This window comes from Oreochromis niloticus, linkage group LG1 (assembly GCF_001858045.2).
Source record: "Oreochromis niloticus isolate F11D_XX linkage group LG1, O_niloticus_UMD_NMBU, whole genome shotgun sequence".
Taxonomy (NCBI): Eukaryota; Metazoa; Chordata; class Actinopteri; order Cichliformes; family Cichlidae; genus Oreochromis; species Oreochromis niloticus.
Window position 1 is genome coordinate 9,877,208 of NC_031965.2, and position 25,840 is coordinate 9,903,047.

The 25,840-nt window shown below is 37.4% G+C and overlaps 1 protein-coding gene across 2 annotated transcripts in view; it reads left to right on the forward strand.

The window, feature by feature from the left end:
- The window catches only part of luzp2 (leucine zipper protein 2), a 141,448-nt gene that overhangs the window by 77,656 nt on the left and 37,952 nt on the right, over window positions 1-25,840 (forward strand). For both annotated transcript variants that reach the window (XM_013274708.3, XM_005455740.4), the window contains exons 4-5: window positions 641-722; window positions 3,845-3,907. In XM_013274708.3, the coding sequence (XP_013130162.1) occupies window positions 641-722; window positions 3,845-3,907 (145 nt within the window). The remainder of the gene's footprint in view (window positions 1-640; window positions 723-3,844; window positions 3,908-25,840) is intronic.

Sequence of the window (25,840 nt, forward strand, 5' to 3'; positions counted from 1 at the left end):
AACTTGGTCTTCTTGTGTCTCGTCTTTCTACTTGAACCTAACAGCCATCTCCTGCTGCTGGCTTCATGGGAGTGTTTGCTAAATTCTATATTTGTTAAAGATCATATATATAGAAAATAAAACTGACTGTAGTCAGGCCTTTTAAATTCAAACAAAATCATTAAATAATAAATGTGAAATTGTTTAGGATCGAAGAAAGATGTGTGGCTGCTATGAACCAAAGTGTGAACGTGAACAATTTAAAAGCATTTTAAAGCACCAGTTAAAAAATGCCAACATATTTTCCACCCTGATTGCAGTTAAATGGACCATTATTGCATCATCCATCCACAAATTAAGCTAATTATGTTTTTATCTTAAAAAATATGTGTGTAAACAAAATATTTCCTTTTGATTCAAATTCATGAATTTGTTCATATCCTGCTCATAGATTCATAATAAAAATCGTCCAACTGATCACAGATGACAGCAGATGTAAGTTGGTGGCAAAGACATTAGTACAATTTACTTCTGTCCAAAAAAATTGCTTTTAAGAGTGATATATCTAAGAAGGCCATTCTGTGGTAGAGCAGTCAAGGCCTCTGAAAATGTAAGGAGGAAGTGCTAACAGAGTGTTTCTCACTTCCCTTTCACTTGACAGAGAGGAGATGAAGTCCCTCCAGGCAGCCTTGCAGAAGCAGCTGGATGAGGCAAATGAGAAAGCGGAGAAGCAGCAGGCCACGGTAAGACAGAGCTGACCTGACCATCAACATCCGGTCTTGTCTAACCAGCATTGTCACCTGTCACACGGGGCCTTCACTGATCCACACTCATTACCCAGCAGCAAGCTCCCACCTCTATCCTTCACCATATAATTGAAACTTTCAGAGTGAACAAAAGCTTTGTGTCAGCTATTTATTTGTTTGAACAGAAATCCAGAGTTCAAAGATGGAAAGTTTACTATATTATCATTTAAAAAAATAAATAAGCAAAGGTCTAAAATTATTATAGTCAGCTGATTAGTTTTCTGTTTATCACCAAGTAAACAAATCATTTTCAGCATCATGTTAAATAACAACATATGCAGATGATACTTTGCTTTAACTGTCAGCGTTACTAAAGATGCAAAATATGCCTATTTTAGTTCAAAACACAACAAAAGCATGTTTAGTTTTGTGATTATTTATAATAGATGCAACCATGGAAGCATGCAACCTGTGTTACAAGATACGTGAAAATTAATTAAATTTTAATAATGAAGTAATGAGATTTTTGGTGTCAGTGGAAAACATCATTTCTGTTAACTCCAGTTTTAATATCAAATAATGTTTCTTTGCTACCAAACAATATGAGAAGCAATAAGTATTTACACGTTTAAATTATTACACAGTGGAGAAGTCTATATTTAGTTTCAGCAGCTTTACTGCATTTGGTAACAGGTAAGGTTGAAAGCAGCCTTAATTTAAGACAAACTTTAATTTCTTCATCATGATTAGTATTCATTAAAAAGTACTCATTTTAATGTACTTGCTCTGAGAAGCTTTTTTATAAAATTCAGATTAAAAAATGTATTTTGGCATCGGCGGTGATGCTGCATTAATACACTGTATGTGCTGTGCATTACTGTATTGGCCCACATTTCTACTCTCATACTGTTCTGAGAAACCCTCTCTTGTTCCTCCACTTACTCCTTATCAACAAATCAGCATAAATCCTGTCTAGCTGCACTGACAGCTACAGTACTGGAATGCTTCTAGGATTTTCAATATATGCTAATGAAAATCTGGCCTGTAACAGTGCAGGCTTCTTATGCACAGTCACAGCGTTTAATGGGCACCGTGACATTACAATCGACAATCAAATCATGGACTCCCAGCGAGATAAACAAAAGTACAGTAACATTTCCAATGACGTGTGTGCCATTTTCCTTTGCCTGGTGACAAATCCCAGTTTCTGGTTTTTGTGGTTTGACATTTACATTCTGAAAAATGATATTTATCCCACTTTCTAGGATTTAAGATTCAAAATAATACCTCAGCAGGATGCAAATGCTACACATGTTCAACAAAACAATCAAATAATCTAGTAGAAAACATGGCTTCTAAAAGTTCCTAGAGAAAAATAAAAACATGAGGAGACGCACATTGCAAAATCACAAAAAAACGCACATTACAAAGTTGCTAAATATTTGTTTACACATATGGGTAATTGCATTCAAGCCAATCTCAACATCAGACAGTATATTGCCATAAGCAGAGATATATCAGATATATCTTATGAAACAATATACAATTACTAATTATTATCAATTGTTATTATTGTTATATATGTAGATAGATAGAACTATAACTGACTGTTACTCCCTTATCCTAATACCTAAGCACTGTAAAAGTTGTTTTTCTTTTCTTTTTTTCTTCTTTTTTTTTAACCATTCCTGGGGGCATTGGTGGTGACTGCAAGCCTCAGACATGAACCTTGATGTTATCATGCCCTGTTAGGGGATGTGAGTCAACTGGTGAGGCTTATTTTACTGTTCCCCGGGGTATGTACCTGACATGAGGGCACCAGACCCATGAATCTTTTCGTCTTTGTCCTCAGGACTATGTTGATGACCTCTTTCAAGGACGCACCTTGCTAAAAAGCTTTTTTATTATAGAATTGAAAACTCGGAGACAAAACCGTAACCTATCTGTCTTACACACTGAATTCATTCGCTTAGATATATAGTAGCCCATGGCAGCAGTTTGCTGGTTGGTTTTTCAAGCTCTGTATGGCTACAAGTCCATACAACCACACACACAAACGCACATGCCACAGGCACACTCCAATTTTAACTGAAAAATGAAAGACCTACCAAGCTCTTGATGAAAGGGTTTTGATAAACAAAGATATTTTAGTGACATGACAAACATGTCGGCTTATCATGTGGAAAATCAACAGCCACTCACTATAGGAATAAACCTCAATTTATCTTATATGGTGCAATCAAAGAGTCTTCAGGGACACTTGTTATGCCTAATTCTAACTAATTCTGCAAGGCACAAGAAAAATGTAATGTGAGTTTTTTGTTTAAAGGTCTTTAGGCCTTTGTGGTTGACAGCTAGAAAAAGAGAATTTGTGTTTTTAAATGTAACTACTAACTTATAGCGCCCCTCTGCTACTGTCATTGTATATCTAATTGCATCAATTTAAGGTAAGGTATGGTGTTTATGTTGCCTGATTGAACCTACCTATATGAAGCCTTTTCATATAGGTTTAACTGGAGGCTAAGTCTATTTTTTAATGCTGGCACTGGAATATTCAGAAACGGTCAGTGTGCTGTTGCATAGAAGCATGGATGATGTGTGAAAATTAATTTTATTCAGTGGCATAATTAGTCAACCAGAATGTTCTTTCCTTCTCTATTCTGTATGTCTTTTTTTCTAAGTCTTCTCAGGGACAGTGACGATGATTGAATATTGATGTTATCATGGTCAGGTTGGGGATGTGAGTCACCTGCTGTGGTCTAGTTTACAGTTCCCCAGGATGTCTTGGTAGAAAGTGGAAAAAAAAACTTTGACTTGCATTTATTTGATTTTAAAAAATGTAGAAAACACTTTTTTTTTTTTTTTTAATATTTTATTTGAAATGAAGCATATGAGACCTATTTTTCAAGATTTATAGGATGTTGTCAGTAGGAACAAATAGGCTTTGGCTTTTATTCACATACAAAATTGCATCTGTTGAATGAAATTATTTAAACATACACTGCTTAAATGGGTAAACTCATCATCCATAACGGTCATTAAATATGTTCACTGATGGAAAAAAGCACACGTGCATACAGCTGGACTTCTTATCTTTTTTTTGTCTTCCCTGTCTTCAGATTAAATTTCTTAAAGTGGAGATGGAGAAAAAAACCAAAATCATCAAGGATTTACAGCAAGAGGTGAGTCATCAAAATATTACACTACACATTCATAAGGTATATACAGACAGAAACAAATAAAAGGGAAAAATTGCATTGTCTCTACACAGTTATCTAAACAAATATAATGATATCATCGTTGGTGTATATTATTTTTCCATTTTAAATCTCAAATTAGTGAGGCTTGACAGTGCTATCGCTCACAATGTCGAATTAAAAATCTCCCGTTAAGAGCCTGTGAGTGCTTTGACCATGGTTTACATAATTACATTATTGTTTTACTGAATTTTCTTCCTTACCAAACCATTCAGTAACCCTTGTAGACAACTCACAAGATATAAATACTTACTCTTGGAATGACTATGGTCACTCATAACAATATAATAGTTCTCTATTGGAGGGAAAATTAGATCATCCCAGCAAATTTTCCCCCACACTGGCTCCCCTCAGGGGTGAGCAATTAAGATTGTCCTTTATTTTCTTACACATCTGTAGGTAACTTGAGTGTTTTCTAATTAAATGATCAAGATTCCACCTTTCTGTCTGTGTGTGATTAATTTTCTTGATTATGTGTGTTTGCCAAAAGCCATTAGATTATCCCCAGGGACTCAGAGGAAAGTGTGTTTGTCTCAGTCAAAGGTGGACAAACACTGGCACTGGGGTAAACATTTTCATTTCAACAAGTACTTTGAAATACAGCTTTATAAAATAAATGTTTTTGATCATGTTTGCAATCATGATTGCCATGGCTTCCACTGGTTGAGAATCTGGGCTCTCTTCCTCTCCAACGTCTGTGATGGATTTCTCTCTGCAGGGTTGTTCAACATCTGTGCAAAGTAGTGCATCTAAAAAGAAGTTCTTTCTCTTTGATTCCAAGGCTCTGACACAACATCTAACACTTACTGCTGATGCCTTAGACAGCGTAAAAAAAAAAAAAGTTCAGCTTGCAAATATCATTGTAGCCTTACTGAAAATATATGACTCTATGATATCTGCAATTTGGTTTGTTTTCTATATGAATAAAAAAACAATCAAATTATATATTCCAATAGAAAGAATCAGAACAACATGGCAACATCAGTAAAAGCTGCCTTTAGGGGTGTTTAGACCACTAGACAGTTCTAATATTTTGTTTTTTGTTTGTCAGCAATGTGACATGAAAGAAAAATGAAACATCTGTAGACTTTGCTGTGACAAATGAAACAAAATTGGACCATCCACTTAACTGATTTTACTGTGTTTTATAGCTATAGCGCACAGTCCTTAACTGAGTAATCACCGAAAAAAATTATAAAATAAATTTGTTTCTGTGCGAATTGTGACGATGGGATATTATACCAATTCTGTTTGGATTTTGAATTCTCCTATATTGCAGATTCGACTCCAATATATTCAAATGCAAAAGAGAAAGAATAGGCTATAGGGATGATTTACTCATCAATTAATTTTTACTTACTATAGTTTATACTAGTTTATACTACTACTACTACTACTAATAATAATAAATTGGCTAATAAACTACTAAACATGAGCATATGTGTATGAAAAAATATGTTTTGGAGCAAATAAGAGTTTCTTTTAATAGCTGGACAGATTACATAGGCAACTCTTACTTTGCCACCTATGATCACAAAGCCATGAAGTGCTTTTGAATGGCAAGAAAGCTATTTAAATACATCATAGGATCATGGGAAATGATGAAGAGATACTGGAAATTATACCACCATATTGCTCATTGTTGCACTGAGGAAAGTGATTTTTGCCAGATGTTCAAATTAATTTGAGACCATTTTTACTGAGCTTTGCTTCAGTAACATGATCAAGTGCTTCAGATGAAGAATCAAACAGTCACATAATGATATCAGTTTACTGAGATCAATCTGTTTTAAGAAGTATCTTTCAGGGAGCAGGATTCACGTTATCTTGCCCTCCCTAAAGATGCTGGTACTAAAATTTCTGCGTCTTCACAGTCTGCAATTTTATAGAGATTGTAAAGGTTGATCTTAAATTGTGCGTAAACCTGTAACGGTTGCATTTAATTGTTCTCTGTGGAATTTTTGACCTCTAACATCATGGAGCAATGTTTGTTTTGCTTTTCTTTTCTTTTTTTCCCAAGGTCACTGTTGTTCTTGTCACGTGAATTCACAAGCGACAGAATATCTAATTTTACCAGTTTACGATATTTCACACAGTTCCACTGATCTATACTGGAGTAAATGTACCTGGATACTCTGATGCACCATTATTCTTTGAAAAATTAACTTTACCACCTACTGAGTACATTTAGAAACAAAGGATCATTGAGAAACAGCGTTTTTCTGTGATTTTATCTCAGGCTGTTTAATACTGCCGTTCTGGCACAAAGATAATGGTCCTTGCATAATAATGCAGAAATTCTTTGGTTAATAGTAGAAAGCACAGTTCAGGTATTAACTATTTCAAACATAATCTTATTAATTATTGCAAGTGAACAATTGCAATTTTCTGTAGCAGAAAATTGAAATGAATACTTTTGGCTTGGATGTTATTATAGCATACCATTTTACCACTTTTCAATTTTAAATGCTATAAAAAAATAGAAATAACTAGAGATACACTTTTAATCTATTAAACAGGAAAGTGCAGTATTCACTGGCCTTCACTTGCGCTACATTTTGTCATGCTACAGCCTTATTAAAAAATGAATTCAATTCATCAGTCACCTCAAAATTCTACACAACATCCCATGATGACAAAGATAAAATACTTTGTTTGAAATTTTGCAAATGTATTAAACATAAAAAACAAAACTATCACATGTATTCACAGCCTTTGCCATGACACTCAAAAGTGAGCTCGGTTGCATCCTGTTTTCAATGATCATCTGTCTGATGTTTCCACAACTTGATTGGAGTCCACCTGTGGTAAATTCAGTTGACTGGACATGATTTGGAAAGGCGAAAGCACGGTGGTGACAGGATCATGGTCTGTGTGTGTTTTTTGGCAGCAGGAACTGGGACTATAGTCAAGGGAAAGATACATGCAGGAATGTGCAGACATCCTTGGTGATAACTTGCTCCCCAGCACTCTGAACCTCAGGCTGAGGTGAATGTTCATCTTTCAATGGGACAATGACCCTAAGCACACAGTCAAGATAACAACTGAGTGGCTTCATTTTCAAACAGCTCTGCCAGAGCCCACACTTGAAACTGACTGAACATCTCTGGAGAAATCTGGAAATGGCGCATCAGAAGTTCTACAAAGAAGAATGGGAGAAACTGCCCAAAAATAGGTGCACCAAGCTTGTAGCATCACACTCAAAAAAACATCACACTGTAATTGCTGCCAAAGGAGCTTCAAGAAAGTACTGAGCAAAGGCTGTGAATACTTATAGTTATTCACTTATAGGTATAATACTGTTATATTTTTGGTTTTTTGTCCAGCTATCTTTTGTTTCACTTACAGGGTATTGTCTTTAGAACTTTGTGGTGGGAAATACATTTAATCCATTTTGGAAAAAATATCACATGGCAAAATATGGAACAAGCGACATGCCATGAATACTTTCCTGATCCACTGTTGGTGTACTGTAGTACACACACATGCAGGGCATTTAGACTTCCATAGTGGTGATTATTTTCATTATTATTGTTAAAGAAATTAGTACATTAAGAAACTCTATTGTTTGAGAGTTTTTAGATTTCTGTGAGTGGAAGATGAGTGAGTCAAAGACAGATGTGCACTTTTTCCCTTTTTGTGGCTAATGAGGGAAGCACTTCAGACTGAACTAGTCTGCCACTGCGACCCTAACACAATCTCTGTCCAGCCCACTGATGTGCAGAAACAAGTGTGACTGGGTCATTCAGCACATTTCAACCCTCCTGAATTGTCAGTATGGTACAGTCATTATAGTAAGGTATAAAAATAATGCTGCCTTGGGCTACTGTTAAATGCTACTTTTTTAGCCTCTTGGGGGTAATCAGAGGTAAATTTAGAAGCACTTCTATAATCAATCAAGTGATTTTCACAGCCAGAGCTTCCACGTGTCGGCAGATCAGTTTAACTGGGTAAATGACCCATAAAGACGGCCATGATTTGACTTTGTAATGAACAATTAGAAATGCTTTGCTCTTAAACAACATCTTGATTTGGGAGTACAAAGACAAAGAACCATGACTTAACAAAAGCTGGTCACGATCATTGCAGCTTATGTGTAATTTAAAGGTTTTACGTGTTTTAATCCCAGGACTCCTGCTATATTTCCATTGCTATCTGCACACATTGTACACACCAATCTTCCCAACCAAAGAGCTGGCAAAAAGCTTTGCCAAATGTAGGACTTGAATAAGAGTTTGAGACTTTAAATGCGCTTTGTGGTACAATTTTCAGAGAAATGCTTCTTCACACCAGTTATTTACTCAGATTTTCACTGCAATCAGCTGAACGAGGCAAAGAGCAGCAGTACAGATAACATGATTGTTTTCTAGGCCCACCATTTCCGTTTCACAGAGTGCTTCATTGTTGGCTCTTTTAGGTTTTAATGTTGTATTTCTGATTACATTTTTTGGAAAATAGTCAAGAAGGTTAATAACTTTTATAGTCACATATGGAATGGGCCATGTGCATGCTACAGAGATCTGGGAACTTCTTTAACGTCTGTGCTATACATCAAAATATATGTTCCCATCTATTACATAGTCTCAAGTTACATAAAAATGTTTTGCGGAAAGGCAAAAGTCAAAAATTTTAAACCACTACAATTTTACCTCAGCAGTTGTAACTGGATTTAGAACTGTTTTAAGTATAAATGAGCCAGAACAAAGAGTAGGAAAAACAGGCTAGACAGTGCATGAAAATTCAATGAAATGAGATGTTACAAAACAGTTGCTCTTGCACATTTTATATGCACACCATATAAATCAAAAGGTTTGCACTTGCATTGAATTCAGTCTGGGATACCAAGGTTTTCTACTTACTTTGCAAAACATATAAAGTGGCAGGTGGGATGGTTTGGTGTAAGTTTGTTGTGAACCAATAACCACTGTTTCACAGTATTGTTTAATTTCTTCTTGTTGTTTTGCTTCCTCTTTCCGTTTGGTTACGTGTAGCCACCTCAGATGTATTTTCAGATAGGGAAATGTGGTTTTTAAGCTAAAAAAAACATAAGCTAAAATAATCATCAATCTATTTCAATCTATTCAATATGCATTAATAGTGGTTATTCCACCAGTGTTGTTCTAAAACTGAAAATACAACTAATTACTATGGGATAATGTATAAATAAAAACATTATTTAAATGTGTATATGAACAATACTTGAACAACCAATAAATGAAACATCAAAGCTATGTAACGTAAATGAGAAGTACCAAGGCTACAGTTTTCAATAATGCTGAACTGATTCATTTTCTGCTGAGAGGTGTTTGTAATACATTATCCACCCCGTTTGTATCGTTATTGATTATCTAAATATTAGAAACATGACCAAAGTTGTGACCTAAGAGTTGTGATATAGCACATTATCCTGGAGTCACCCATCAGAAGATGAATAGATTGTGGTTATAAAAGGATGGACATGGTCAGCAACACCAAGTAGGTTGTGGCATTTACTGTATATGATGCTCAATGGGCACTGAAGACCAAGAAGAGCAAAAAGTTCAAATAAAATATCCCCTATACCATTACACCACCAGCAGCAGCCTGGATTGTTGATGCGAGGCAGGATGGGGTCATGTTTTTATGTTGTTTAGCCAAATTCTGACACTACCACCCAAATGTGGCGGCAGAAACTAACAAGACAACATTTTCCCAGTTTTCTGTAGTTGAATTTGTTTGAGCCTGTACGAATTACAGCATCAGTTTCCTGTCCTTGATTGACAGGAGTGGAACCTGTTGTGGTACAATCAGAGCTGCTCTTCTGCATACCTTGGTTCTAACGAATGGTTATTTCAATTACTGTTTGCTTCTTATCAGCTCGAAACAGACTGGTCATTTTCCTCTGGCATCAAGAAGGCATTGTAGCCCAGAGAGCTGCCCCTCATTGGACCATTCTCTGTAAACCCTAGGGTTGGTTTTACAGGAAAATCCAAGTAGATGCGCAGTTTGTGAGAGACTAATAACTATGCCACATTTAAAATCGCTTAAATCACCTTTCTTCCACATTCTCATGCTCAGTTTGAACTTCAGCAAATTGTCTGAAAGTCATACACTGAGTTGCTGACATGTGATCAGCTGATTAGTTATGTTAACAAGCACTTGAACAGGTATACCTAATGAACTGCCTGGTATGAGTATTATTTTAGACCAATTTTCTGCATTGTTATTCTGAGGCCAAAGTATATAAAAATTCCTAACAAAGCTGAAGGGAACATCTGTAAATCCATTTATATCCTTTGTTTACAACAGTATTGGGTTTTAAAATCTGTTTTATGTTGCATATCACTGTGAATTGTGTTGTGGTGTCAGAGGGGAAGCTTTATGGCTGCAATTCACTGTGAAGTCATTATCAATGATTTGCTTTCAGAGCTTATTATGACTATTTTGAGGGAGAGTGATTTGCAGGCTGACTTGGATCCTGCTGGGATTCATCAGGTTCTCACAGAGCATTGTAATAGACAGCCACACATTCAGCTCCTTGCCGCTGATGCTGATTTTTTTTTTCTAGTTTAAAATGGCTTCCTGACATTGTCTTCTTCCTTTCATGTCTTCCCGATGTAATTTCACCAGCTAAATGGCAGAAGAAAAAAATAATGCATCGGGGCATTTACTGGATCTCTCTATGATAGCCTTAAAAAGAAAGGAGTGACAAGAAACTGAAGTAGGCGGATAAGGGAAACTGCATCATTATGTGTTGAGGAGGACAAAGACAAAACAGATGAAACTGCAGAACTAACAGAGGTTTTATACTATGCTCTAGCAAAACATGCAGTTTTTTCTTTCTCTTTAGATTGATGGCACAAACTCACTTCTTCCTCATTAGCAGAAAGTGATAGTGAATTCATCAGAAGTCACTGTTATCATGCTTTCAAGTGAGTCAAGTGAATATAAAGTAAATTAAGAAGAACATTCTTAAGCAACCTCACTTGTATTGATGAGGCTTCATCAGAGTTCATTTCACACATGTGATCACTTACATACATTAAGAAGAAGAAGTCCATAAAAATCAATAATGTCATATATTATCTACTTATAAAATGAATATTCAAACCCAATGGGAGGAAAAGTAATTACTGTGTTGTGAGTTGACTAATCACATAACACATTCTGCGTATTCTTTTCCCCCAGCATAGATTTATCACAATAATGATACAGGCAGGACACTTTTAATTATGTTTATTTATATATAAACATATAACGATAAATGCCATATTTTCCATAGTCACAGTGCATGTAGATACATCATTTATTGTTCAAACAAAGTAACAACTTTCATATTTTAGTCAGATTTTTCTATGATAGTCCAGATGTCGTGACCTTTTTAGATGCAAATTAATCAAAACACATAAATTGGTCACTGCGGGAGAGCAGATGTTACTCTTTGGATCCCTACAAAAAAGTCTAACATGCAGACTAGGAAATAACGATGACAATAACAAAAAGAAAGCAGCAAAAACAACATACTGTATGAGTAATCAGCAGCCATTGATGACATTTCTAAGAGTTGATATAAGACCACCCACACATTTAGCACATATTGAGGAACAAACTTGCAGTTTTAGTTGCCTGTTGCCTTTAAGATGAATCAAATAAATAAGGCTTTGAATTTGAAAATATATTTTTGATTACGGGTTCAAACTTCAGCAAAATATAAAGACAAAAATGAAAAACGGGCAGATGAAGTTAATCGTTTCAGTGTCGAGCCTGTTTCTTGTTTCTCTTTGAATTTCCCTCACTTTTCATGCAGAGATTAAGTGCTTTTATGTTATGATGCCATGCCCATTTCACACAATGTCCACTACCAAAACAGCTCTGACCTTGGCACTCTCCACTCGCAGCATTGATTCTTCCTCCACTGAGATCAGAGGAAAACCCAGGAGGCTTGTCATTGAATCTCTGGTTTTGCCATAAACTACACACACAGTTCAGTTCATTGGACAGCCTGGAGTTCAATAGAATGTGGCTCAGGGTGAGCAGGTGGGTTAACAGACTGTCGCTTCCTCTCAGTCGGTGTCTAAAGCATTCAGGAAAAATAAGCCAAATAGACGTTAGAGTTTATGTAACTGTTCCTGGCATAAGAGCAAATAAATTCTAGAAAAAAAAATAAATGTAAAATTAAATGCTATTATAGTGATTTCTTGTAAGAATGCATATCAAGATATGATTTTAGCAGTTCAGTCCAGCCCTAAGTGCATCACAAGCCAGTGTCTGCAATGGTACTGCCTCCTTAGGTTAACATCATCGGTTTTGTCTTGATAGGGGTTTCTGCAGAGAGCATAAATTATCTGGCATAGGTTTGTCGGTTTATTTATTTAACCTTTGGTAGGATCATGGAAAATTAATTAATAAGAATATTAATATTAATAAATTCAACTGCATCCTGTGTTAAGCAGGGTATGTTTTGAGATGTGTATGTATGAGGCAAGAAAAATGGGACAAGGTATTCAAATAAAGGCCAAGAATGAAAGTGTATGGGATTTTGATGCAGTCAGCAGAATTGATAATACCTGCAGTGGTATTTTTGTGGACAATGTAGGCTGCAAAAGGTACACATATAGCAGTGGCTGCTGTGCTAAAGATGCTTTCTTGCACTGTTGGTGTTGTCTATTATCAGTCATATGCATTAGATGATGTCAGAATGAGTAACATTATGAAATATATGACACTCACTTTCCTTATACTTTTTGTTGTTGTTGTTGTTGTTTATTTAAAAACTGATAACCCACACCTGGTGAAACTGCAAAGACAGTGAAGTCTTATTTAGCGCCTGTGCGAAGGCTGTCTTCGGTAGACAGTGTATTTGTATATCAACACAATGAACTAATCTAGCACAGTCTGTGAGGAGAAAAAGGCTATTTAGAGAATATGCAAATCATAAGGTACAGTAATTCTGCCCTTGCTTGTCTGTAATGAAATCTGGAGTGGCAGGTAAATCAGAAAATACAGTGTGTGGGTTTAGTGTCTCATGCTAACACGAGGGCGTGTTCCATCTGGGACCCAAAGGGCGGTTTGTATTAAATCTGCATTTCTTCCCAACACTGCTGAAGTGCTGTAATATGCAAAAAGACAAATTGCAGTTGCCGTCTGTGAAATAGCCAGTACAGCAATTCTGTTTTATTTACAGGTGATATGTATTACTTTCAGAATCTCAATATTTTATTTCTTATAGCCTGAGATTGTGCAATTAGTTGGCCTGGAAATCACAAGTGTGTAATCTATTGCGGTACTGCACAGAAGAGGGTTATTCTGCTCATAATGAATTGTGTATGTCCAAACTATCTCCACATTTAGAAGCACTGATTGTTCCAAAATGTAGAGTGATGTGAACACTCAGGATCAGTACCCAAAGTATCCTAAAGCCTAAATATGAAGGTTTTAGGTCCTATCCACACAGATGGAAAGCACTCAATTTCTATGTAGCTATACAGTGTAATTTAAGAACAGTGTAACTAAAAGTAAATATCAGGATATTTGAAACATTCCAGGTTTTGTGATTACGTGAGTAACTAACAATTAGTCAGAAACATTGCATTGCATTTTTGAAGAAAACAATTCCTAAGCGCCGACTGTTTGAGCTATGCATGTCTGTAGCCACTCCAGGTAGTTACTGAAATGAAAGCAGACGAATCTGCTTATCTTATGTTTTAAAAAGCAATGAATTATGTTTCGGGGGGGGGTTAACTCGCTGGTGAGCGCAATTCATTGCATTGCTCATTACATTATTTACTCTGTGACACAGCATCTGGTGCCTTGTCACATGATTATCAGTTAACAGTATCAACATGTAGGCTATGAACTACAAGGACAGTACTAGTATGTAAACCTTTGTGGTAAAATACTCAGCTTAATTTTAAGTTGATGTGAACATTATGTGTATAAAATATAGATTGAGAAATAGCTTCATGACCTAAAAAATTTACATTACTGTTTATATGTAAAATAATTAACTATGTGATCATGTTACGTATGCTTGTTGGACACTTGGAAAACTATAATTTTTAAAGATTATTCAGGTAAAAAAAATACAAATACATAACAATAGGATCCTATCCAGACCAGGAGATCATGCATTGGGTAAAAAGTATTTATTTCCTTATTTTTCCTTCATCATCTCTGCTTTAAAAACAAATAAAAGTGGATTTTGTGAATAATTTTTGAGAACAATTACACCCCAAAGTTAGACACTGCCGTAGGGGCTGATTTAGTGGCAGCTGTGATATCTCTAAGCTAAAATATATATGTTTGCATTACATAAGTCATCAGAAGACTGATGGGAATGAATGAATCATTGCAACTCTCTGCTCCACAGAGGAAGCAGAGTAACAATCAGCCACAAAGTTACCCTTGCCATCAAAGTGTTACTTCTGTCTGAGCTTTCCGTCAGCTTGAAGTGAAAAATCATACTTCCTCGTTTGGAGTGTGTGGGATGTATGTCTGGGTAACTCAACCACCTGCCGGCATCTCCTGCATTTATGCATAAGCCTTAGACGTTCTGTTACAAGTGCGATCATATTTGTGTCACTCTCCACATTGTTTTGCACTTAATACAAAAATTTTGCTGCGTGTGGCTTCGTGGACACTGGAACGGAACTCAGATGATAGAAACTTGTTCCAGAGAGGCTGCATGTGTGCACAGGGCTGGTGCCATGCTGTCACTTAGCAGCGTTGCTTTATTCCTCATACCCTGCCATGGATATTGATTTCTGGCCCTCAGCTTCCAGACAAGTGACCGGTTTTCTGTGGTATTCAGCTGTGACACTATAAAGTGGATGGTCTATTTTTTATTTATTTTTTTTAACAGAAATACATCCAAGTACTTCACGACTGATGAAGGCTGTGACTGCAGATATTTCTCTGAGATGTTCAGAAAATTACATTTTTCCCCCCTTATTTTATTGTAGCTAGAGGCTGTTTTAACAAACACTGTGACTTCACACGACTTTCAATTTCAAAATGTCTTGACACCATGGGACAGTGTCGAGACATCAGAGAATAGTGAAAACAGAGGCTTATTCTAAAGGAAAATATTGAAAAGGAGTTTGAATATTTCTATATCATAATTTTTGAAAGGAAGCTGGACTCAAGGAGGCCTTGTAGTTTTAATGATAGCTACATTTCTTTGCTGAACAGTAAAAAGATTGTGATCATATATATATCAAAAAATTCCCAGATCACCCATGCAGGCGGTCTGTCCTTCAAGCTCGGTTCCTCTACCAGAAGCCTGTGAGTTTGAGGTTCCTGTGCAATATCTTTGCTGTTACTTGGACTGCGCTCTTCTGGACAGAGATCTTGGATATTTTTCCTGGGATCTGCTTGAGTCACTCACCTAGCTTGGGGATTACTGCACTGAGTGCTCAGATTACCATGGGGACTACTGTTACCTTCACCCTCCACGTCTTCTCGAGTTCTTCTGTCAACCCTTGGTACTTCCGCAACTTCGTTTGGTATAAAACTTAATCTATCACTACAGTCGTCTTCCTCTGCTTGTCTACCACTACTATGTCCGGTTGGTTAGCCACCACCAGTCCGTCTATATCTGGAAGTCCCACAGAATTTTAGCTCAGTCATTCTCGACCACCCTAGGAAGCATCTTTCATTTTCCCTTGGGACTTCCAGGGCGTACCCCGCCTCTCGCCCTATGACAGCTGGGATAGGCTCCAGCGCCCCCCACGACCCTGAAAAGGATAAGCGGAAGCGAATGGATGGATGGATGGATGGATGGATGGATGGACTTCCAGGGCATATTTGGCACAGATGTTCCTGTATATATAATGGCGTTCCATGTATGCCCTGCCTGCTATCATCTTGCATCCTGCTGTTATGTGCTGGATTGTCTGAGGGGCATCTTTCCATAGCCTGCATCTGGGTCTTGTCTGGTGTGGTAGACCCCTTCCTCTTGTACTTACAGCTTGTGCTGCCATGATTAGTACCTCTTTGCTGTCTTTCAGTCCAGCTTTCTCCAGCCACTGGTAGGATTTCTGGATGTCAGCCACTTCTATCTGCCAGTGGTACATACCATGCAGGGGTCTGTCCTTCTATGTTTGCTCCTCCTCTTGCTCCTCTTCTTTCTTGTGTTTCTGCTACCTGAGGTATTCACTGAGCACACGGTCAGCTGTAGCCATCTTCCTGATGTACTCGTGGATGTTTGTCTCAGGGTGCAGGACTTGGGATGAAAACCTCCATCCATGGTCAAGACCTTTCTTATCTTGATGTCGGTGGTTTCAGTCTCCTCCTGTGGCCAGCTTATTATCCCAGCACGGTACCTGATCACAGGCAGGGCCTAGTTGTTGATAGCCTGGTTCTTGTTCTTACTATTGAGCTGACTCCTCAGGACTTGCCTGACCCTCTGCAGGTATTTCGCTATCCTAGCGGCCACTTTGTGGTTCCCGTTTGCCTGTGGGATTCCCAGCTACTTGTAGCTGTCCTCAATGTCTACAATATGGCCTTCTGGTAGTGTGATTCCCTCGGTTCTGACTACCTTCCCTCTCTTTGTTACCATTCGACTACACTTCTCCAGTCTGAATGACATTCCAATGTTGTTGCTGTAGATCCTGATGGTGTGGATCAGTGAATCAATGTCTCGTTCACTCTTGGCATACAGCTTAATGTTATCCATGTAGAGGAGGTGGCTGACGATTGCTTCATTCTGTAGTTAGTATTCATAGCCAGGATTGTCAATGATCTCACTGAAGGGGTTTAGCACTATGCAGAACAGCAGTGGGGACAGAGCATCTACATGGTAGGTCCTGCACTTGATGGCGACTTGTGCTGTTGGATTAAAGTTGGCCTCTAGTGTTGTTGTCTACATCCCCACTGAGTTCCCGATGAAGGCTCTCAGGGTCTTGTTGATCTTGTAAAGTTCTAGGCATTCCAGGATCCAGGTGTGGGGCATCGAGTCATCGGCTTTCTTGTAATCAATCCAGGCAGTGCACAGGTTGGTCAGTCTGGTCTTGCAGTCTCAGGTGACTGCTCTGTCTAGCAGGAGCTAATATTTTGCCCCTCTGGTATTCCTGCCAATTCCTTTCTGTGCTTCGCTCATGTATTGAGTCATATGCCTGTTCGTCTTCACCTCTATGATGCTCGACATGAGCTTGCATGTGGTACTGAAGCAGGTTATTGGCCAGTAGTTGGATGGGACTGGTCCCTTCTAGGGGTCCTACCAACTACCAACTGGCTTATTTGTGCTGCCAGATGCTCAAGGAGTGCAGTGCGCTTCTTTAGCCAGTAGGCATGAATCATGTTGGGGCCTGGTGCTGTCCAACTCTTCATACTGGAGACCCTTTCTTGGATGTTTGCCACTGTGATAGTTACTGGATCCTTTTCAGAGAGGTTGCTGTGGTCTGCTCTTAAAACCACTAGCCACTAAGCATTGTGGTTATGTATTGCATCCTTCTTCTGTATGCTCATCCAGTATTGCGCCATCTCCAGCCTTGGTGATGCTGTTTTCATATTGTTTCCCTGCCATTGATAGTACACCTTGGATGGTTCAGTAGAGTACAGATGGTTTATTCTCCTGGCTCCTATCTCTCTGGTATACCTCTTCAAGCGGCTGGCCAAGGTTGTGAGTCTTTGCTTGGCAGTTTCCAAGGCCTCAGGTATGGACAGCTTGCTGACCTCTTAGGCACCTTCATCATCGCATCTTTCTTCAACTCCGATAGTTGGCGGTGCTTTCCACTGTACTCAACATGGAAACGTTTTGCCTTGCTTTGCCATCAAAGCCTCCCTTTATTCTCCAGTGTAAATTTACCACCTTAATGACTAATGTGTGTGAATTAAAGAATTCCATTTAGTTCTTGGTAGAACTTACAGTACAGAGGCATTAATCAATATTTTGCAGGACTACTACACCATATAAAAATAAAAATACTTTTAATCAAAAAGTTGTTTTTTTTTAAAAGGAGATAATTATTTTTGATAAGGCTCACTTGTATCTATTGATTGAAGTGTATCCTCCAAGACATGAGAATAGATATTATGCCCATGTCTGTCTGTCAAAATAAACAACTGTAATCACATCTCCAATTTATCCATTACTTTTTATTTCTGTTTATATGAGGCAATTTCAGGAACAGAAGAGTATTTTTTCAGTCACAATTTATGTTGCTCACTGAGAGAGTAAACACTATTGAAGAAACAAGAAAAAAATCGGATAGAAAACGGGCGGGGATGGTCTGAACCAGCGTTTTCTGCCATTTACTTGTCTCAGTGTGCATGTTTATTTATGTGTAGTGTTTTGTTACTGCTGCTCTAATATTGCCTTTTATTTTTACCAGTTCTAGCTTGTTTAGGAAAAAAAATCTGATGGTCTGACATTAACTAAGGGGATAGGCTGTGTTAAATCTCAAAAGGGCCTTCTTTGGGGGAAAAAACCCCCAAACAAAACATTATCTTCTTGGTTTTTTTAATGAAAATCTCTTTGTACCTTAGTGTTTTGCTCTCACTGCTCTCAATCTAGTGTATAGTCTCCTCTTATTCCCCATATTTAAACTTGTCCTTATATGCATGTTGATAATTTTAACTGTATGCGTCCAAAACAGTGTAATAACAAACAAATACCTGTCATACTAAACAGTTCTAGCTGATGATAATTGTAGGCAGCAAACTGGCAACTTCTCAAGATTTTATTGATTCTGTTGTTGAGGACTCCTTTATTTTTCCTTGCAGGTGTTTAATGTAACTCATAAACAAACTCGTTAGTTCTCAGTGTGATTTACATAATGACTACAGCTACAGAAAATGTCACATCTTTAGCAATGTAATACAAAAGTACAGTGAATTAGTTTACTCTCCATGCAATGCACAATGGCAGCCTTACAGCCAAATGCAAACTGGCAGGAGTCAAGGAAGTTTTCTACCACTGTAAAATATCACTTCACACATCATTACATCTAGCCGTTAATCTTCATGCAGTGTCGTATGCTCACTTTTTTTTTTAAATCTGATTGGATCCAATTAAACAGAGTACCTCATTTTTGTCTCACTGACAGCCTTATTACTAAAAATCTGTTCTTATCCAAAAGTCCTAAATGTTCCCTTGTGTCATAACAATTCAGTATACAAAGTTTGGCATGTGGCAATATTACATGGCAAGCGTGTGTGTGTCATGTCTTGGAACAAGTAACACTTTTAACCATCTCAGAAATATTTTTCCTACACTTACATACTAAAGGTAGTGTCTTACCCAAGCAAAATCCAATAGGTAACTTAGGTCAAGTGTCAATTGGGTTAGCCATAATTCTAATTCACTTTCACTAACCCTAGCTGGGTGGGTTTAATTGCCCTACTATAACCCTTGTGTCATCATGTGTTTGTGTAGCCAGTTAAGGTTATATTGATCTTGAATATTATTAGCATAGTCGTTGGAATCATTCAATATGTGTTATTTTCTTATATTTTGTTATTGAGAGTTTTAAACTTTAAAGATGCAAAAGATAGTTGAGCCTGGCTGTTGAGCCATTTGTGGTTACAGTGCTCACTCTGCACAGACTACAAATCCATCCATCCATCCATCCATCCATCCATCCATCCATCCATCCCACTTATCCAGTTCAGAGTTGCCAGAGGCTGGAGCCTATCCCAGCTAGACTACCCATCATCAATTAAATTATTAGCTCTGGAGGGAATGTCACATAAAGTAAACTTTGATCACTTAGAACTGTTTCTGCCAGAATGCTTTTGGACCGTTGTGCCTTTCCAGCTTTAAGCTGATCAGCTTAGAAGTTACATCCATTTGTCTGGTCATTATTCATATTTTAGAGCTGGGGTACTTGAATTCATCTCTAATCACCTTCTACATTACAGATGGCTCACTATCTTAATTCCCAATCTAATTCATCAGATTGTTCGAGCCATTTTTGATTCCGCTTGAAAAAAATACAAGGAATGACAGTGAATCAAATGACCAGAACGTATTAGTGTTCAGGGATGAACTGCAGCTTTATTATTATGCCAGTGGTAATTCAGGCCACATCACATGGAATATTTCAGCTCTTTTTTGAAACACCAAGCCTTCCCAATTTCCCCGAGAGGATCAATAGAGTTCATCTTATCTCCTTTCTTCGAATAGCCTGAAGCCTTGTCAGGCATCGTATGGCACGTCTCAACAGCTGTTTGATGAGAAATGCAGAGAGGCAATATCTATAAAGAAGCACTGAAATGAAGCTTGTGGTCAGCTCACATGAATATATGGACAATATTCGCATCAACGTAAATTAAAACCTATCTAATCTAAAATGATTGATAACTCATAAACACAAGCTTTAAGTATTTATGATTTTTTCTTGTAGTTTGCTTCTGTCCTTGTTTTCTATTTCTTGCCCTCTTGTGGGGGCTCAACACTTGTGTCCACCAAGTTAATTAAAATGGCAGACAGCTATGGGGAAAACAAAATCCCTAGACTGCCCTGTTCTTAATGCACAGATTATGTATTGCATGCTTATGATTGTACAGCAAAACAATAGGCCAGTGACAAGAAAGCAGTCTGTTCGCTTATGCATAATACCCCCTCAAGAGTCCTTAAGGATCTGCCAAGACAAGTTCAACTCAAGCTGTCAAGCATGCCGGTATAAGATATCAGGGGGCTATGTTATATTTAATAGCTTATCAGCAGCAAATATTTGCTTTGCTAATGCCTGTAATTTATATTGGATGTGTTTGACAGCAACACGGCTTCCTGTGCAGGCCCCACCTTAATTTTCTTCCATTGTGAGTTTCTCTTTTTTTTATTATACTTTGACATAGATTATTGCTCTGTACTGACAGTGATTGGAATTGGCTACATTATGTGTGGAATCCGTTCATTAATATATGACAGAGGCTGTCAAATAAACTGAAGTTTTCATTTTATAATATGCATGCATTCTTTAACTTACAAGAGGCTGAAATCCAGGAAGAAAAATTACAGTCGTTGAGAAAAAGACAACATATTGTAGAATGTGGCAAAACATACAGTTGAAAAGTTGCAGATACTGTCTTTGTGTCGTGCGTTAATTATGGACTTTAAACAACTGGTGTTTATAGGCCTTTTATATATAATTACAACCTTACAATAAAAATATACAATTTTATCAGTTTGTTTTTGTTTATTATTTTGAAAGCAAAAAGAAAAAACGAAACAAGAAAACATTATTTAATTTTATGCTATGGGAGCCAACCAAAGGCACAGGGGAAGCAGTAATGACTTTGCTTATCAAATGACTTTGTTGTTCACTTAATCAGAAAGCTTTAAATGATCTATAATTAAAGTAGTGGACTTCAAAAAAAGTATAATTCCTTAAGATGTACAATAGCAAGTTCCTTAACTTCAAATCCAAGTGTTCATATGTTCTCTTAAGATAATAGGAGACTGGTGGCTTTACAGGAAGGTCAACACAACAACAAGGTTGAGTTTCTTTTGTCCAGCCAAGTAAGTGTAAGTGCTAACATTAAACATAATATATATCTAGTTATTATTTATAAAGTGAAGTGGTTGTTAATCTTAAAGCTTTCATTAAATCCTAGAGGTACTGCTTCATGACAACATTTAAGTGAGATTAGTTATATTTAAGAAAACCCTATTCTGGTGATGTCGCCACCAGAATAGGGTTGTGGGTCACTTTTTTAATGGAGCTTGTTTATTCATCATGTGCTCCAGCTTCTTCTCCCATTACAAAGACAGCTTAATTTGTAATTATAGACGGCCATTAGTGTGTCTTTTGAGTGTTAATGGTTGTCCATCTCTTCATCTTAGCCATGTGACTGACTATCTACAGTATCTAGGGCATACCTCACATCTTGTTGAAATAGGCTGCAGCTACCATGAGCCTCTACAGGACAGAGTGTGCATAACTAATAGATGGACAGAGCCAGCGAATGCATTTTTGTTTTCTACAGGCACGGTAATCAACATAAATAATGAAGGCATATTTTCATGACATGTAACCTGTTAAAGCAGTGATGCCACAGAATCATCTTGTCCTTTTGGGTTGTTTTTGCCATTAACAATGAATCTTATTGACCTTTTAAGCTGAAATGTGTTATGACAACAGCGCCGCACTTGTAAGTGGTGTCAAGCAATGCGCACGCCATGGCCAGTTTGAAATAAAAATGTCAGCCCTAAATGCAATGCACTTTTCATAGTTTATTTAAACTTTGCAGGGCTGGGTGGAATGCACCGCGTGGGAGAGTTTGATACATAAATATGAAATATGCCAGTTTATTATGCACACTGCATTCACACTCCATAGTGTAAATTTGGGAACAACTCGACTGAGATGAAATACAAAATGTGTTTCTGGAAGACTTGGTTTCTGATGCTTCGCACTGAGGCTAAAAGGATGCTGCACTGATGGCTGTTGAGTAGTATGAAAGTTGACCTAGATGGACAGTAAATATCAGCACTTAGTGCCCGTGAGCATATCAGCACTTTATAATGTGCGAAAATAACTTTAACTTGAATAATGGGAATTTATTTTATGTGTGTATGTGTCTGTGTGCTAAAGTCCTTTAGGTTGCTGTGATAGCCTATATTACTGATGCATTGCATTTTATCACTGACTATACAATTGTTTGCAATAATAAAGCACTAAACTTGTCAGCAAATTCTGAAACATAATGTGATTGTTTAGTCAAGGAGCAATACACTTATTTGGATGCTGTTGCACTTTTCTAAATTAAAATATTAACAACATGAACAGGTTAAAAAAAAAAAAAGACTTTATTTTTAGGCCTGCAGATTGACAATGCTGCGGGAATAACACGTTATGCCATGTGCAGCATGGTGCGTTTCATTTCGTCTAATGCACTGTGACATACAGTATAAGCTCCAGAGAATCTTATTTTCTCTCTGAGTGTGTCCTGGGGCTTAACTACGTCACATTTTATAATGGCTGCCAGTTCTACATGTCCTCAAAAGGTGGTCCCTCTGTAGTGGTGAAAGGAGGTGCCACTGTGTGGAAATGATATTCGGTCAGCTTTGCTTCACCGAGTCACAAAACAACTCATTACCTCAGCTAAGAGTGCATCTTATGTCTGCAGTGGAGTGTGTAGTACATTGTGAAGGTGTGGGTGTTAAAAATAAATAAATAAAAATTAAAAGGAAAGTCCAGAATGTACTGCGTGTTCAATTTCAAACTGAATACAGCACCATGTTAGGGAATTATTTTATCCAATAGTATTTATGGTACACAGTGTAGTTTGACTGTGAAAATATTGGGCCAGATAATTATTGATGCCCTGCGTCTGTGATTTTTAGTAATATTTCATGCCTAGCATATCATAGTTGATGCATGACATGACACATTTTCAAGAAATACATTTTTAAAAAATTAAAATACTTTGATGTCACAACATTTTTGTCAGAAGGTTCTAAAAACAGTTTGAATTTTCTGGCAATTTTATGGTTCAGACTTTAAAGCTTTAAATTGCAGATTGAAGTTTTATTGGTGATACATGTGTCCAAACTGCAGGAACTGAACTTCATGACAATAGATGCAGTCACATAATTATATGTAATGTCAAAGGGCAATTTCTGCTTGGGGCTGACATTAGGCTAATTTGACACTGATATTCCTTCAAGTAGACGCAATATTCAGAATCTACATGCTGACAGCTCTGTGTGTTTCTATATGGGCACTGGACACTAAATGGTTATAATACATACGTACAGTATGTTTACCATGAAGGTCACTATTTAAACCCATAGCTTACTTACTTGCAAATCTGACTGCTGGATAACATCCTCAGTCGGTGTTATATAGAAGTTTCCATCCAAACAAATTCCACAATGATGTTCTTATTAGAACAATTCAATTACCCGAGACTCGACACTTTTAAACAAGCATTTTATGGTGCTGCACTGAGATCAACAAAACAATGCCCACAGCCCTGTTGGTACTAAAGAAATGAGAGAAAAAATAACCACACACTTCTGTAACTATATTTTACTATATTATATATATTTTTGTTTTTATTCCTGGCACTGTGGTAAGTTACAGCCTTTCACAGTAGTTTTCATTATGGTTCATTTTAATGATTATCTCGGGGTAAAGTCATTTTTTCATGGAGGTCATGGTTATTTTTTGGTTTGCAAGTCTTTTCAATTTTAGCATGTCTAGCCATGTTTTGTTTTTTTTTGCCTTGTTTGTATTATACTCTTGAATTTTCACCAGCTGATCATGCTGGCAGTTCTGAGTCCAGAGGGAACACAGTGAGCCTATTTTGATGTGTTTCATCGAGACTCACACTTTCCAAAACCACAGTGTGACTGTATAGCTTCAGGACAGGGATTGCGAACAGGGACGTTAATCTGAGAGGTAAGAAGAAATGTGGTTGTGATAGATGTGACTGAAAAGTGGTGTAATCCCAGGCATGTCAGAGACAGGGTGCTGTGGCCCGTGTAGTGGGCTGCTAGCTGCGGAATGTGTTCTTACTTGCAGAGGAAATTTTCTTCCATCGTTCTTTTTGCTGTTTGGATTCCCTTTTAATTCAGTTTGAATCAGCGCACTGTTTGGGTGACTCAGTCAACTGATGCAGAGGTCAAGTGAATGTTATGAATGGCACTGGATCAGAAATGGATCTGGACAGTCTAATCTCCTTTTTCATCTTCCTTTCAACAAGGACAGATACAGTCTTACCTGTGTCATGCAAAAATATCCATTTGTACTTATTTTTACACTTTTTCCTATGTCTTAATTTATTGTGCTCATTATTTTGTGTATTTATTTACATTTCTAATATAGTATTTATTCTTTTAAGCTGTGTTAACTTGGCTGCTCTAACTATTGAAATAAATAAAGTATATATCATTTTATATAATAGGGCTTATAGTAGCTTATACAACCATCATTAGCAGCAATAATTTTAAGTATTATTAAAGTATCATTATTTGTACAACTTCATTATTCTGTCACATTATTGTGGAAAAATTTCTTGCCACAGCATTTCAATTATGTCGAGGTCTTACTTTGATTGGGTCATTGCAACACCCATTCTGTTGTAGATTTGCTGCTGTCATTAGGATCTTTGTCCTGTTGCAAGACGTACTTTAGGCCAAGCTTTAGCTGTCAGATCCATGTCCTCACATATTCAGAGGAGTTCATGGTCAACTCAATGAGGTGACATATTTTCTCTGAATATTTCAAGGCTTTGTGGTCCATTCACGTGATTACTTAACTTTATCAAAGCAAGCTCAAGCTGGAGTCTTCCCTTTCTATGAACCAATTAATAGCTTGCATACACTTATAAATATAACTCAGTTATCTTTCTTTAGTTTCTCTCCTTGAGAAACAAAGCCACACACATCTTCAAAAGCCTCAAATATCCATCCATCCATTTTCTTAAACTATGGTTGCGAAGCTGCAGCCTGTCCTAGCTGACACTGTGCAAGGTGTTGCCAGTCATGCTAATACGGAGACATAGTGAACGACACTTAAATCTAACCTAAACTGTGGGAGGAGGACATAATCATTATGTTGTATGGCGCAGTATACATGATACTGGCTTTACCAAGTAGCTTTCCGCAGTAACATTTTGGAGACAGTCTAGTTTACAATCACATGAAAACACTCTGAATTTTCTCCTATCTGCAGATGCTGGACACAGTCCAATTTTAGTTCTTGTAAGCTTTTGTCATGGTCGAATGTGCTGTTTGATTGGGTCATCTAGAAAACGTGATGGTTACTTTGAGTTAAGCATTAAGCTGGTTTAGGACCAATCTTATTACCAGGTCAGTGCCAATTAAAAAAAGAGAAATTCCCTCCTTATCAAATGCTGTTATTGCTTACCAGCCATATTCCCGTCTGTCTTTACATGTCCCCTGACTGTGTCAGTGCAGACTTCCTT